This window comes from Eptatretus burgeri, chromosome 7 (genome assembly GCF_056783735.1).
Source record: "Eptatretus burgeri isolate ZD-2024b chromosome 7, Ebu_testis_v1, whole genome shotgun sequence".
NCBI classification, from domain to species: Eukaryota; Metazoa; Chordata; class Myxini; order Myxiniformes; family Myxinidae; genus Eptatretus; species Eptatretus burgeri.
In genome coordinates, this window is record NC_140967.1 from 47,590,245 (window position 1) to 47,606,478 (window position 16,234).

Below are 16,234 nucleotides of genomic sequence, written 5' to 3' on the forward strand. Positions count from 1 at the left end.
CTTTGGAAATATTTTTTTTTAAAAAGATAAGATTGGCAGTGCAAGCAAGGAATGCAGCAAGTGCTGGGTACTGTTTGGCTTGGGATTAATCTTGCATGTGAAGGCCACAGTAAAGCTGTGGTTTGACGAGTCCATGCAAAGTAAAACCAGCTTGGAGTTACAATGCACAAGTAATAAATCCGCAGTTGCATGTTGGAAGAAACTCAAACCCCAATAAAGACAAAGAAACAACAACCTCGAACATCACAAACAATTGAGTGGATCAGACCAAAAGAGAAATTTATTTCATGACACCTTTGATTACATTCTGCGAACAACACGAGCAACTAGACTGCTTAAGCGTATCAAAAACATACAACTTATGCAACAGTTACTGTGCATGTTATTTAATCATATTTTGAAGTACTCCTAACTTTCTTGGGCATAGCTTAATAATTAAGCATGGAATTATTGTCGCAAGCAAAGGTATGGCCTTAGAAGAGCCAAAAACAGAGCGTAAAACAATTGAACAGAGCATGAGGCATTGAGAACACAGAACACTCGTGCAGCTGCTTGTACCAGTTACAGCTCTATTTGGCCTCCCAAGAGTTTTATACAGATCAGCGGAACTTACAGAATACAGGGCTGGGGGAGGGGGGGAAGGGGGACGAAGGGGGAGGGACATACCTGGTGAAACTTCACCAACTTGATTATAAAAGTTTAAATTCATGTTTACTTGTACCGAGCTTTATTCTAAGTTCTGGGGTGTTAAGTGTGTAATTTATTCCAAAATAAATCACAAGATCACAGCAAAAAACGAATAAGAAGTCATTGATATTAAGGCGTTTAATTCACAGTTGATTGGAATTGCAAAATTATGGCGTTCAATACAAAACATGAAGGTCATCTTTACTGGATTGGAATGATTGGAACGGTAACAAAGCAATATGCAAATGAAAATTTTCCTAATTCCAGATCAAAAACGTGCTCGTGAAAACCATTTGGAAAACTTGTCCAATCGAAATGTTTCATAAAAGTGGATTTGCAATACCAACAATCAACAGTTGCTGTTTAAATACAGATCATTAAAATATGAATATTCTTTTATCTATAGTGTGCTTTAATTATTAGTTTTCATAAGCGCACACGGCTGCGATTAGAGCCATTGCCTTGGGACCATTATTCATATGTTCAGTAAGCAGGAGAGGTGTGCCGCTGATGCAATACCCTATTGTAAGTTATGGTGGGAATTTTGAATTTGTGCAGGGTGCCGGCAATAGATCGCCTCCCCTTCGTGAAGGACACGATGGGATCTTCAACATCCACCAACTAATACCGGCAGATGGGACGCCCGTTTACCATCCATCCAAGGGACGGTACACACATTCATGCCTCGCCCTGCCTGCGAGACACCAGGATGACAGTTTGTAGCAGGGCCGAGGATGATTAGTTGGTCTACTTTAAAAAAATAACTTAAAGACTCTAATGAATACAACTACCTGATGAAAATGCCATCAATTTCCCCTTAGTGTGATCTGTTGTTCATCAAATCATTAGTAATTTTCAAAGTTTAAACAAACAATTCTCTAATTCTATTCACAACAGCAGAATTCCCTTCAATTTTTTGCATAAAATTCAAACATCTTCACGATCACTTGAAGGATGCCCTGATCTTTCGTCCGGCAAGGGGCTGTGGAGGCCTGTTGTTGTTCAGCAAGCGTTCATACTTCCCTGAACGAAGGAAGTATAGAGACTGTATGGCCTTGAGCTGTGGATAGAGGTGCGAAAGGATATCAGGATGATCAAAGAACTTCATATTTCCATGACCGAGATGATCATTCACACTCATGTATTTTCTCAAATTAAAAGTGATAAATTATTAGTTGCTACATGGCAAACAGCTAAGCTTGTACAACTGTTGAAGCCAAGATCACAAGAAATCAGAACATAAAGTCAATCTTAGTTTTAATTATTGGTTGAGAAGAATTGCTCAGAAGCATCGTTCACTTTTGAGTTGTTTAGTCATTGTTTTATTCTCGATGGACCTCGTCTCCTCCAGGAGTCTAGTCTTTGTATATATAAACAAGGACAAATGTGTCCAAGAGCAGCGTCCTAAAGATTTTGTCGGCTAAAAAAACAAAAAACAAAACAAAAAAAAACAACAACTTCCGATATTTCGTCACGTGCCTTGATTAAGCCAAAAGCGAGACCTGTCATAATGTATTTACGTATTATAGTGTATTTACGAAATTACAATATGATAAATGGAATAATCTTTAAATAGTAACGTGAACTTTTCGAAACTTTAAAGCAAATGTCCGAATATATTTAAAAGTTCATGATAGACGCTCAAAAGGCACCGTCAATGCAAGGATGTGTACATGTGCTTAGTATTTAAGGAGATCCGGATCTTGTATATACAAGAGCCGAGTCCGAGAGGTTAAGGTTTTGTCTTAAGAAGAAGAAGAAGAAGAAGAAGAACAAGAAGAAGAAGAAGAACAACAACAACAACAACGCCGAGCTCTCCATGAGCAGCGTTCGCTACGCGAGACATTGTTTTGTAACTATAGAAATGAGTTTGGTGCTTCTTCTTCATATGCTTGCGGTTTTATCCTGAGGAGTGCAAGTCGAAAAGCTTTGATAATGTCTATTTTATTGAAATGCATATTTATTTCATGATAGATCGTTTCATATCAGAATCCAAAGTGGGACATTTTAACAATGATCAGATCCCGCATTAATGAGTACATATTTGAATTTTGCCTTACGATTCGCTTTAAGTAGAAGTTTGTGTGAAATCAGTCTTTATTGATATGCATGAAAACACGATCACTTGTACTAAATATATTACTTCTTTAACGGCCCCAGTTATTTACACCTTCTTGTGGGGGTTGGCTCCAGGAACGTTTTTGCCAAAGTCTTTCACAAAGCAGCAGGCCAGGACCGACGTTCGACTGAAGGTGGCAGGAATTTGGAATTTATTCAGGGTGCCAACGACAACTCACAAATTCTTCACGGAAGATGCTGTGGGATTTAAAATCCACCAACCATTGCCAGCTCAGCTTAACAGTAATCTGAGGGATGGTGCACTTTGTTAAACAACGCCCAGCTTACTATGTACCGATCCCACAGTTTATAGCTGAGGCGGAAATCAAACTCAGACTAGACAGCTCAAAAGTAAGTATGTCACCTCTCTACCCAATAAACAAGTTGGGTCACCTGAACCAATAAATACCTGTATAAAAAGTAAAATGTCATGAAGCTCCTGATTGCAAGATTAGCAACAAAACGTTCAGCAGCATCTCCTCCCCTTGAGAGATAATGATGAGAGCATAACAGCACAATAATATAATGGGGGTGATCATAAGGAAGAAGCATTGTTAATGAGAACGAGCTGAGGGAGATATTATCCACCTGGATGGCAGTCAGTCAGTGTGCCCAAGACAAACAAAAGCGCCATGAGTTCCTCAAGAGGCTCCATATGCTGCCATGCAGGCATGACAGGATCGTAAGCAAGTAATTATTAATGGGTTCTCAAAAGATTGTTTAATTAAACCATTGCAATGACGCTCTATGCTGGACGTGAAATTCCAGAGAGTAGCAAATGTGCAAGGGAAGGCTGTAGGAGGAATTTAACTAATCAAAAGCATTTCAAATAGGTGGTGGAGATTGGTTCATGCACTTAACCATACTCACCTGCTGCTTGCTAATGCTGAGGGGCTCCTTCATAACAATCCATGTAACGCTCTCATGCAAAGGTGGGGTGGTAAGTGATCCAAGATAAGTCCAGTAAGCAGTAGAGGATGGAAGCAGCAGAAGGGGGTTCAACCCACTGAGTTCTATTTTTGATCCCTGTGGCCACACAGACAGATCTCTGGAGGATCATCCAAAGAGGCAATTACTACCAGCTCTGGATGTTCTCTCACTGGTGAACATTTCAAACAACGAACAAATCGTCAAATGTGAGAAAAGTCATCAGTAAGTCTGTGGTCTGACAAAAAATAAAAATAATAATAATAAAAAAAAATCGACGAAACCTACTATTCAGCATTTTTGTATTTTCTAAAGGTTTACTGAAGCATCACGGTTTATATATATATATATATATATATATATATATATATATATATATATATATATATATATATATATATATATATATATATATATATATATATATATATATATATATATATATATATATGAGGTGCTTCCACAAATGTGGAACCTGATGAACTACCTTCATGCTCCATGAAGGTATCATTTAAACTTTTATATCGGGGTACTTTACAATAAATAAAAAAAAAAGAAACATTTCATGAAATGTAATTACCCTTCTGAAGATTTGTGAACTTTAGAACAAGGTTAAAGTTTGTTTATTTGCTCAACAGATCCTGGGAAATGTGGCAATGTTATGGAAACAATTCATACTAAATAATGAATCACCTTTAGTGTTCTGCTATCACATGACCTTGTCAGAGGATGGATAAGAAATGCGTTTCAATGAAGGCACAATAGTGATGCCAAAACAGGAGTAAAAAAAACAAACAAATAAACATTTTATTTGAGGATAAACATGCAGGTCTCCATAACATCTACCTGGGAAGAGATGACAGCCAAGTATGAAGGTTACACCAAGTGACTTGCACCGAACATTTTTCAAGGTAAACAGTGCATCAAGTTTTGCACAGAAAGAGAATCTACTATAAATGGATGAGGTGTGCCATGTTTTTTGTGAAGTTCTACTGGGGCTTTCTGGTGTGGAGTGAAATGCACCGAAATGATTGTCATGATTAGGCTAACAAACTACAAAGAACTCGGAAGAATTCCCAAGTTTTAAACGCACACCATGTTAAGGTGTATAGAGCAGCTTAATAAGTCCTTCCGCGGCATGGCATTCTCATTACAATATGAATATGATCAAAAAAAATGATAACATTGGAACAAAGCATATATTAATTCTATTACTAATAATATTAACATTTGGCAATAATAACAACAAACATATAATCCCCACCCTGGACCAAGCTCATCTGGCCTTGGTAAAAAGGCAAGCTAATGCTCAAGCAGTACAGCAGGCAAGTATGCTACAAGGCTGTGAAGACCAAAGAAAATTTGGTCCAACGGACCAACAGAACCACTAGCACACCAAAAAGGGTAAAAACAGGCTTACCTCATTAGTAATCTTTGGCAAGAGATCAGTTATTTTCTTTAATTCTTTGTGTTCGTGTTCCTTCCCCACCTGATAAAAAACCCCCATCAATTCTCATTAAGCACCACAATCTACAACAGTTATCATTGTAGCCATCGTCACAAACAGCTGCTACAAAATGAATCGTGAAAATGTAACCAGATATTCCGGCCAACTTTTCTGTGTTGAGAACAAATATTGTTGATGATGGCAGAGCAACAAGTTCAAATGTACTTCCGTGGTTGAGGGGGACATTATGATTATGACAATTGCCTTCCAGGGCAACTGAACAAAAGCAGAGTTGAAACAGAAAGAAGCACCTGAATAAAGACTCCGATGACAGCCAAGCCGTCCGGCTGTGTCACAGCCTGTTGCATGCTGCTATACTTGCTCGAGTTCCAGTGTACCATGTGAAGCTGTGTGATAGAGACATGAGTGTGAACAATTTTGACCTTAATGGCCTTTTGGTAAAATGAATACCGTACATGGAACCAGAACAAAAACTTGAAAGCAAATTTTGTTCATACTGTTTGACCTTCCCAGATGAGTACTTGCATTGGCATCCCATATAATGTATTGATTTTTCCATTGCATACTAATGTCCTTGTAATTCAGTTAAAAGTGTGACAATGTTTCCTAATATCCTTGTCCTTCATTTGTTTTTAGCCAGTGAAACCCATGAATGGGCCAATATATATATATATATATATATATATATATATATATATATATATATATATATATATATATATATATATATATATATATATATATATATATATATAGCAGTCCTTCTGTCTGTTTGTCTGTCTGTTTTTTTGTAACGAATAAGGTCCGAGACCAGCGAACCGGTCTTGATGAAACTTTACACATATATAGAACTTACATTCAGCTCCAGGATGCGCTAAGTGGCTCTCCATAAAAATGAAAATATATATATATATATATATATATATATATATATATATATATACATATAAATAAAATTTCCATTAGAAAAAAAATGGCTTTCGAATAGTGCGCCGGCGTATTAATCATAACAAAAGGCTTCATGGTTAAAAACGCTAGGGTTTTTTGAAATACAAAATGTTCGTATTCGTTGACTTTTTAAACATACACATTCTCCTCCTGTTATCTGAATTCTAGAACTGCACGCGCACGGCAACAGCTAACTGCTGATAAATCTGCTCATGAAAGAGCCAGGCAAGCGGAGTCAGCTGCAGAGAGAGAGAGAGAGAGAGAGAGAGAGAGAGAGAGAGAGAGAGAGAGAGAGAGAGAGAGAGAGAGAGAGAGAGAGAGAGAGAGAGAGAGAGAGAGAGAGAGAGAGAGAGAGAGAGAGAGAGAGAGAGAGAGAGAGAGAGAGAGAGCGAGAGAGAGTGTCGTCTTACTGCTGATATATCTGCTCATGAACGAGCCAGGCAAGCAGAGTCAGCTGCAGAGAGAGAGAGCGTCGCCTAACTGCAAATATAGCGTCACACCGACGGGCGAGAGAAGCACAAAACTCACGTTCCAGCTTTCTAGGTCCGGATTTTGGCAGGACATCAAGGACAGTTGCCACTGCTGCTAGAAACATTGAGTGGCTCAAGCCTGCCTTCAACTATGACCTATCTGAGGATTACGGCAGCATAAAGCCTTCCTTCAGTAAATCTGAGGAATAAAAGAAGCCTTCCTAATTTTCTCCATACAACTAATGCCTCAGTCTAACTAGCGTGAGGAAAATAGGGCAAATTTCCCCGGTATTACCGGGTACTTCAGCTTGTATGTATATGTATATGTATATATATATATATATGTATATATATATATATATATATATATATATATATATATATCTATATATGTATATGTATATATATATATATATGTATATATATATATATATATATATATATATATATATCGATTATAATACCAAGCTTGCACACTAAAAACTCGGCTCGCCGTCACACGATCCCTATGAAATTGCTGTGGCACTTAGCAGACATGGCGACAATGTTTGGGAAGTCTTGGCGTTCCATAGTACCACTTGCATTTTGCACAATGCGTATTTTTGTCATTCTCCGTGTACGGTCTGCCGTCTGCTACCAGCTATGTTGTACTGCTTACTGCACGGGTATCGCTAATATATATATATATATATATATATATATATATATATATATATATATATATATATATATATATATATATATATATATATATATATATTGTGGGCCGGGGGTAGGTGGCGAGAACGACCACTAGGTGGGGAAAGCTTGCGTCGTCTCCCACCAAACTCCCCGGAATTGTAGGCCGTTGCTCGGATAACTCTGCAAGCCAGCGGGTAGTTTAACCGGCCGTGGTCGCCAATATCTCAACCGCGTAGCATAGGGTCTATTTGTCTGTAACCAATTTACCTAATTAACTACACGATTTCGACTACCGGGGAAACCACGCCCTCGGCACGTCTTGCTCGAACCGGGTCACTCAACCGATTGCGGTTGAGTTCCAACTACCGACTATCAACTCCGGTTTGGGTGCAGCCGAGCAGAAACTGCCAAAGCCGTGCCGGCTGGAATTAACGGATTATCGGGGATAAAACCCCGCCTAAACTCAGATCCGAACCATGCTGGACCAATTCAAGAAGGGACAGAAATGGACTGGGAATATTTAGACAAATGTTTATTTGTAACAAAAAGACAAAGGCAAGACTTAACGCGAATATGCAAGAAGGAATATTTACAATGAGCAAAAACACTTATTCAGATCTACTTAAAGACGGGCCCACACGCAGAGACACACAAAATAAAAAGAAACCCAGAGTCTTTATTGGACCCTCGCAGCCGTGGAGAGAGACAAGCTGGGTGTCAGAGTTCGGTGGTGTACCTGACCGTCGGAGGAAGGGCATGCTCCGCGATGCGGCACCTGACAAAAGTCGTTGGTCCGGTCCCCAGTCGCACGTCGGGACACGTGGTTCGTGGCGGAGCTCGGGTGGTGAACAATTGGGGTCCACGGAGAGAGGTCAGGGTCGCTCTGTCCTTCCTTAAAACTCCTCGTAGCAGCCACCGTGAAGCTCCAGAACCTCGTACAGCCACCGTGAAACTCCAGAACCCCATACAGCCACCGTGAAAGCAAACTCGACTGGACCCTTTTTACAGAGAGTCTTGGAGATTTACTGGCCTCTCTCCATGGGGAGGGACCCTTGGCAAAAACGCACCTCACTGTCCGCCTCTGATTGGACAGGGTCCTCCGGCCCACCTTTCCGGGGCGGGGCCTCGGCCCCTGCCAGGAGACCCCAGTTACTCCTCCATGTGGCTTCGCTCTCGACGAGTAACAGTGTCAGTGCCACGAAGGTCATCGTACAAGAGTTACAACGTTCGTGGGAGCCGAGATCTGGAACCGCAAGACCCTCTCTCGGCAAGTCAAAGAACGAGCAGCCAGCGGGTGGTGATGGGATGGTTTATTATATGTAATAACCAAACTAGAAGAAATCGCAACGCACGCCTTTGATTCTCCCACTAGACAAAAGGAAGGGGATCTGACTACACACATACTTAACGACATAACTGACTTTTGGGACATCTGTATGTTGAATGCAAATGGTTTCCAGATCCGTAACAAAATATATATATATATATATATATATATATATATATGGTATTATTTTTATTCTCTTGCTGTTGTAGTCCCACAAAGAGAACTGTTCCTGCCTATAAAGCCAGCGAAGACAATTTCCAGATGTCCACAGTACTAATATGACGACTCCGCTTCCACATGCAACTTGTGCCATAATTGCATGCTTAAAATAGTAAACATATGAAGCTCTAGATTCTAGAATGTCCATGGCCTTGGTCTGACAACATTATGTGATCCAATGTATGGTCTATCCTTAAACGAATGCCCCATGTGTTGTAACCTCGGAATTAAAATAAGATAATACGAATGTAGTGATGTGCGAAGGAGGATAGTGCCAAATTCTCAATTAAACACTTAAGCCTTCAAGGCTGTAGGTTTTCTCCTTCAGCACAGCATGCACAACCTGCTATAGATGGCAACACAGACAAAAGCAGATTTTTTTTTTGATTGGATACCAGCATCTGGAGCGGCTCAATGGAGGAGTGCGTAAACCATTCTTGCATTGCCCACACTGGTGTGGGTTTGATTCCCCATTTTCCTCACATGCTCAGCAGAAATTTCATACCGTTTGACAGAGTGGCGACCTGTCCAGGATTAATTCTTAACGAGCAGTTGACGTCCACAATCATCCTTGACCATGGTGTGGAATGTTGGCTGAGGCCTTCCCGGTTTTTTTTTTTCTTCTTCTTCTTCCACTGTCACCTTTGCACCTTTTGAAACGCTTTGGCGATTGACATGAAACTTTCAACATCGGAGTGCCTTCCCATGGATAATTTCTTTTAAACAAATATACATGATGATTGGATGGAAAATGTGGCCGGCATTCCAAAAGTGTGTTTTCTATTTTCATGTATCAGGAATAAATGGCCTTGACCTCTCTTTGCTTGGCCTTGACCAAACAAAGGAAGTGTTCACCACTTGTTGTGAGTACCAGTACACTATTGCTTTGACAAAGAGCAGATGTAATCTACAAACACCACCACCACAGCATAGCTCATTAAAGGCAAATCCAGAGGACAAACTCGATAATGTTGTTTCACTTGCATTACCACAAGTCGTATACAAATTTGGCCCAACGCTCTCGACGAGTACAAGAAACCGAAACACAACACAACACAAGCTTGCGCCGAAACACAAGCTCGTGTTTAATCCCAAGTGGATTGCAGTGCAAGGCGAGCAGACAGCCAAATTATAGCATTTGAGAATACGGTAATCACCATTTTATTTACAGCTTGGGTATTTTTATCTGTAAGATACATTGCACTGGGATTTAAAAGACCTCAATTTTCTTTTCCGCTGTTATAAATACGATCTAAGATAAAAGAATGTACTTTAAATACACTTATTGAATTCCAAAAAGCTTTTAATGACTATAAAGATAATGCTAAACATCACGGATGTGTGGCACAAACGGGTCAATATTTGTGTTACAAGACAAAACAAACTGAAATTGCACATTATTTAGAATGCTATTTGTTTTCATGTATATGAGTGCTGTCTCCGGCAAATATGTACTTTAAAGGAAGTCTCTTCTGACTTTTGCAGCACCCAGGCCACAGGCTGAGCTGGTCCACATTAAAATATCCAGTGCTTGGCAAAGCTGTTTGACATGTAGTGTGGTTGTAGCAAGGATGTGATATCAGGTACTACACAGGTATTACAAGGGAAAAAGTGTTGTTGTTATTATTTATTATTATTCTGCAGAAATTCACACGATGACAGCCAATGACTTTAATGGGATAATTTGAGATAATTTCTCAACCACCTATCCTTGTCAAGCCGATGCAAGTTGGTGGTAATGAACAAAAAAAAACAAGATGATTCAACCTTGTACAGAAATTGAGTCAATTTTGGACTCAAAATGAGTTGTTGTTACCTTCGCATTCTGCGAAAGGTTATGTTTTGGTCGGCGTGTATTTATTTATTTATTTATTTGTAATCTTGTGATTCGTATAACTCAAAAAGTATTAAACCGAATTGCATGAAATTTTGTGGGATGATTGGTTATTAGCCAGGAAGCATTCGATTAGATTTTTGGATCGTTCGGCTCAAAGGTCAAGGTCACGAAAAGGTCAAAATCGTCTTTTTACAATAACGCGGTCAACTTTTATTCAATTTGCATGCAACTAACGCCAAAATGTTCAGAATTCAACGCCTCATCTTGTGATATGCAATATGACACAATGACGCCCATACTCTTGTTACCGGTTAGGGGTCAAAGGTCGGGGGGGGGTCACGACCTTGAAAAATATGCGGTTTTTGTCATAACGCGGTCAATTCTTGTCCGCTTTACATGAACCCAGCACCAAAATGGTCAGAATTTAATGCCCAATCTTGTGACACAATGACGTCATAACACATGTCACCGGTTGGGGTAAAATATCGGGGGGGGGGGGGTCACGCCCTTGAAAAATATTTGGTTTTCGGCATAACTCGGTCAATTCTTATTCGATTTGCATGAAACCAGCATCAAACGAGATTACCTTCTCTTGTTGAAACATTATATTCACCGAGCTTGCGAGTGAAGACTCGCCAAAACGACGTGAGTTGATTGTTGTTTAGTCCGTAGCCCCCGAAAGTCGGGGGGGGGGGTCATGACATTATAGATATGTGGTTTGCGTCATAAGACCATTCATATGAAACCAGTTCCCCACATTCATACCAAGAACAAAAAAAGTAGTGGCGGCGAAGGTATGCGCTCTATGAGTGCCCGTTCTAGTTTTCTAATGTGTGCACCTATCTCTAGAAATATACTCACTTCAGCAGCATAGGCATTCCCATCAACAATGTGTTCAGAGCCTGGAAGCTTGTCACAACCCCAGTGCATATGCAACTGGTTCAGGCGGAAATCTCCATCCAAAGGACCTCCATTCAGAACTGTCATCACAGGAAAGGGTGAAAGGTCAGGGGTGGAAGGTGTCTTGTGAGAGGTATTTCAAACAGATGCTTATCACAGTGTTGGATATCTTTGTACAAAATAATCAAATATACTTGAAGAATGTATCCCAGCCTCGGTGGTGTAATGGTTAGAGCATCTGCTCCGAGTCTGGGAGGTCGGCGATCTGAACCCCAAACAAGTCTTACTCAGCATTTAAAAGGATAGAACATGGCCAAACAACCATAAGTTGGTAATAATAGCACAGGTTTTGATGGACCTTATGGCCTCCTGTGTCAAAGTTCCTTGCAAGGGAACTTGTATTATTATTAATGTTGAATTGCAGATTCTAATATCCTTGGCTTTTGCAACACGAGTTGCAAAAGCAAAACCCTAGATCTAGATTAGTACTTGCACATGTCTCAATCAGCCCTTAGTTTCTCAATGGGAGAAATTACTATCTCTAAAGTTTATCGCAAGAAGAAATCATTCGGAGGAATGTTTATAGGGAATGAAAATTGTTCCGAGTGGATAAATAATAACGAAACAATCGATGGTAAGAGAGGAAATTGGTAAGCTCATGGTATGCTGGGTGAAACATTACAGGGGACACGTAAACTGACAAAAGAGAGGAACAGGTCTTCCAATGAAAAAGTGTCTTTTCCAAACGTTTTTTGTTGTTTATCAACATACAAAGGAGGTTCAAGATGTATTTATTTATTTTGAGGTTGATAGAGCAACAATTATCCATGGGAAGGAGGTTCACGTGCACTAACCCTTACTGTCATAAAACATGGCCAGCACTAAACGTACATAGCAATAATCAGACAAAGTTTTAATGTATACATTTGGTACTTTCCAGAGAAAGAATGGGGGTGGGGGGAGGGATCCAGACCTGACAAAGCCCACTTCGTATCTAACTAAGTAACACACATGCTTGAAAGTGGAACTTTCTTACCGCAGGGATCGGAGGAGTCATCGAATGATAGCTTGAAAGATAATCCATTGTTATTCAGCATGCGGGAAGATGTGGCCTTGTCGTCGTAGTTTAAGGGTTGCAACTTGGCATCGAAGTGTGTCTCTGAGCTTCGTAAATCCACAGGCGATTGACGTGAGCTTTGCGCTATTGGGAATTGATGCACCCATGTGTGCGGACCTGTAGAGGTATCACTCACATGTTAGGTGAGAGGAATACATGCATGTACACAGTGCTTACACCTTTACCCCAAATCAGTCTCAGTCACAGTCTCTCTCTAAAACTGTAAGGTAGGAATATCTTTCAAAATTAATTACCTAAAGATTTTGAACATTCAAACATGGCAGCAATCAATTACCACTTTAACTTCATGGTGTGCACTTTACAGCAGCACTTCTGCATGAGTGGAGTCCAAAGAACAATATTAATTTATACTTTCCCAAAGTAATCTTCTGCTACATAATCCCTAGGCCACAAAAAACCCAAATTGCATCACACTTGTTTGTCACACAACAAAAACCAGGCTGCCGAGGTTTGATAATGCTCCAATCCTATAACCACCCTCAATTTCACAATGACAATCACTCTGAAAAGGCACGACAGTGGAGACGTTCGTTATACCACGTACCGGCTTCATGCAAAATTCATGGCATTTCCAGCGAAAAGTAAAGCAAGAGATTATGATTCACTCATGTGAGTGGAGGCAAATTTTTACTCAATCTCTTGCAAGTGGAAACCATGTTGTGTCCTTCCTCAAACAGAACACTACATTACACTACATCCTGCTGTCATTTTGGGACCCTTGACAAATGCAATACTGTACTGTATTTAATTCTACAAAGTCTAGAAATAGTACAAGCAATCTATTATCAGTAAGTACATGTATATATATATATATATATATATATATATATATATATATATATATATATATATATATATATATATATATATATATATATATATATATACACATGTTGCAAGTGATGGAGATTTATCACGCTCTGTTGATAGAGAATCAGTGCTTTGGCCAGGGTTACTTATGCTGGGTGGTTTCCTGTTACCTCCCAAGAAACCATGGCAGGATTTGTAATGTGGTCAGGGTCTGGCAGTAACTTGCCTATTTTTCATTGAAATATACTGTGGGATCTTTAACCGCCATTGACTAATGCTGGCAGATAAATCGCCAGGTGAATGTCCATCCGAGGGATGGTGCCAATTATGATGCAATTCCCTCGGGACCTGCGAAGTATCAACAGTTTTATATTCGAGTGGAGGGAGAATCGAAACCAGATGAGACACCTTAAAGGTAAGTGTACTAGCTCTGCACCATGCTGTCAGACAATATATATATATATATATATATATATATATATATATATATATATATATATATATATATATATATATATATATATATATATATATATATATATTTGTTATAAAGGTAGATCTGGACTTTTATATCATATATTTGCTTCGCATCAGGAGAGATACTCGATAGGGATTCGGTTCACTTTTTAGCAATCCTGCAGGGGTGCAATGTATGTCTCTATGCATCTGAAAAATAATAAATCATATGTATATGTATATATATATATATATATATATATATATATATATATATATATATATATATATATATATATATATATATATATATATATATATATATATATATATATGTTGTTTTTCGTCTTTCGGCTGCTCCCGTGAGGGGTCGCCACAGCGGATCATCCGTTATGATCCGCATTCCGATTTGGCATAGGTTTTATGCCGGATGCCCTTCCTGACGCAACTCTGGTCACCTCCAACGACACAGGGATAAGGATTGGGTTTCACCATGATTCCAGGCTGCTCTACATCCTCTCATAGCGCGGCCCAGTGCAGAGCTCCCGTCCTCAAGCGATCCTCCAACCCTAGCCTCAGAGTAGCCGGATTACAGGCGCACGCCAATACGCCTGGTTATATATATATATATATATATATATATATATATATATATATATATATATATATATATATATATATATATATATATATATATATATATATATATATATATATATATATATATATATATATATATATATAATATGACATTAGCTTGAAGCAGACGTATGTGGGACAGACGGTGAAAAAGCACTGGCCTCACAATCACACCACAGTGGTGAGGATTCCTTCACGTGGTATTTTGGTCTCAATTGATCTCATCCCTGGGCTCATGTTAGAAGAAAAATAAAAATATAAATGAAACTCATCTGAAACACACACAGTAGATGCCACTTTTTTCAGAACCTTTGACGAACAACACATGGAGGACTTGAATAGTGTTGCAAGGACATAATCCTGATTACTGGTAAAGATAAGAGTTGTCATGGGATTAAGAAAAACTTCGTGATGTTACACACACACACACACACACACACACACACACACACACACACACACACACACACACACACACACACACACACACACACACACACACACACACACACACACACACACACACACACACACACACGAATTTATTTTATAGGTAACTGAATTACATCGCACCTGTAATGGACAAGGATTCTGAGAAACAGAGAGCAACCGTTTTACTTACTTGCCTCTTGACTTTACATGTACTTACCATTAGCTTTGCTGTAACCCCAAGAGGGCTGTTCAGCCATGACTGCAGACTCAAAGTACGAAGTATGGAGGAGTGGAAATACAATCACCAAACGCCGTGAATCCTCCTCCGCGTCAGCTCCTCCGTTCGTCTCTCGCAGTATACCAGTGATGCTGTGCCTGTGCTTATGATTTCGCACCACCCAAACCCAACCGGTCTATCAGCCCCGGCGGTGAAATGTGAGATCGGTCACTCGTGACTGTTGCGAGGCGATGATTCTGCACCGCCTAATACAACGTCCCGTCGTTAATTATCTACCACACTGCTTGTGGCCAGGCTTTTAACTCGTTGCACGCAGGATAGCCCCGCGAGAGCCAATGGGCGGCAAGCTGGGCGAGGGGCGGGGCGAGGAGCGAGGGGCGGGGCGAGGAGCGAGGGGCGGGGCGAAGCGAAGCGCATTGACCTTGGTGTGCTCGTCTCGCGAGGCGGTCAAGTCAACATGTAAGTTCCTCATCGAGAGCTAAGACAACGGAACCGCGCGGGTTATCTGCCTTCCGGTTTCGGAAAATGTCGCTTTGACTCACGTCTTCCACGTCAAACAGCACGACCTTATCGTGAGACGTCACGTGCTCTCTTTCTTTCGGGACGGAACACAATGGGAGACTCGATAAGCGTTGTCTGTCCTCATCGAAACTGGACATTCATCAATCCACTTCCTCCTGAAAACCAATTATTAAGCTCCGCCATCGAAGATCGGAGGTTACTGTTTTCACCCCTTTCTGTTTGTTTGTGAACAGTATTATGGAAAAACTCCTCGACGGATTTCGACGAAACTTGGTGGGGGGGGGGGTAAGTTATGTTCCAAGGATCATGTCATTAGATTTTGGACTTGGTCCCCCCCCCAAAAAAAAATTGAGAGAATTTTTTTTTGCATTTCTCCATGTTTTAAGTGATTTCCAACCCCCCCAAAAATTGTTACCC

The 16,234-nt window shown here is 40.1% G+C and overlaps 2 protein-coding genes across 4 annotated transcripts in view; one reads left to right on the forward strand and one right to left on the reverse strand.

The window, feature by feature from the left end:
• Positions 1 to 253: 253 nt before the first annotated feature.
• Positions 254 to 16,234, reverse strand: part of LOC147023197 (carbonic anhydrase 13-like) — a 33,025-nt gene continuing 17,044 nt past the window's right edge. The window contains exons 1-7 of one of the 3 annotated variants that reach the window (XM_085888382.1): positions 15,275 to 15,583; positions 12,619 to 12,816; positions 11,544 to 11,662; positions 5,491 to 5,586; positions 5,153 to 5,221; positions 3,676 to 3,831; positions 254 to 1,747 (exon numbers count right to left, since the gene is read on the reverse strand). In XM_085888382.1, coding sequence (XP_085744508.1) covers positions 1,631 to 1,747; positions 3,676 to 3,831; positions 5,153 to 5,221; positions 5,491 to 5,586; positions 11,544 to 11,662; positions 12,619 to 12,816; positions 15,275 to 15,314 — 795 coding nt within the window. In that variant the 5' untranslated portion in view covers positions 15,315 to 15,583 and the 3' untranslated portion in view covers positions 254 to 1,630. The other 2 variants (XM_085888380.1, XM_085888381.1) reach the window with 2 other exon arrangements.
• The window catches only part of LOC147023198 (uncharacterized), a 5,721-nt gene continuing 5,334 nt past the window's right edge, over positions 15,848 to 16,234 (forward strand). Inside the window, exon 1 of the mRNA XM_085888384.1 lies at positions 15,848 to 16,090. The gene's annotated coding sequence lies outside the window, so the exon portion shown is untranslated. The remainder of the gene's footprint in view (positions 16,091 to 16,234) is intronic.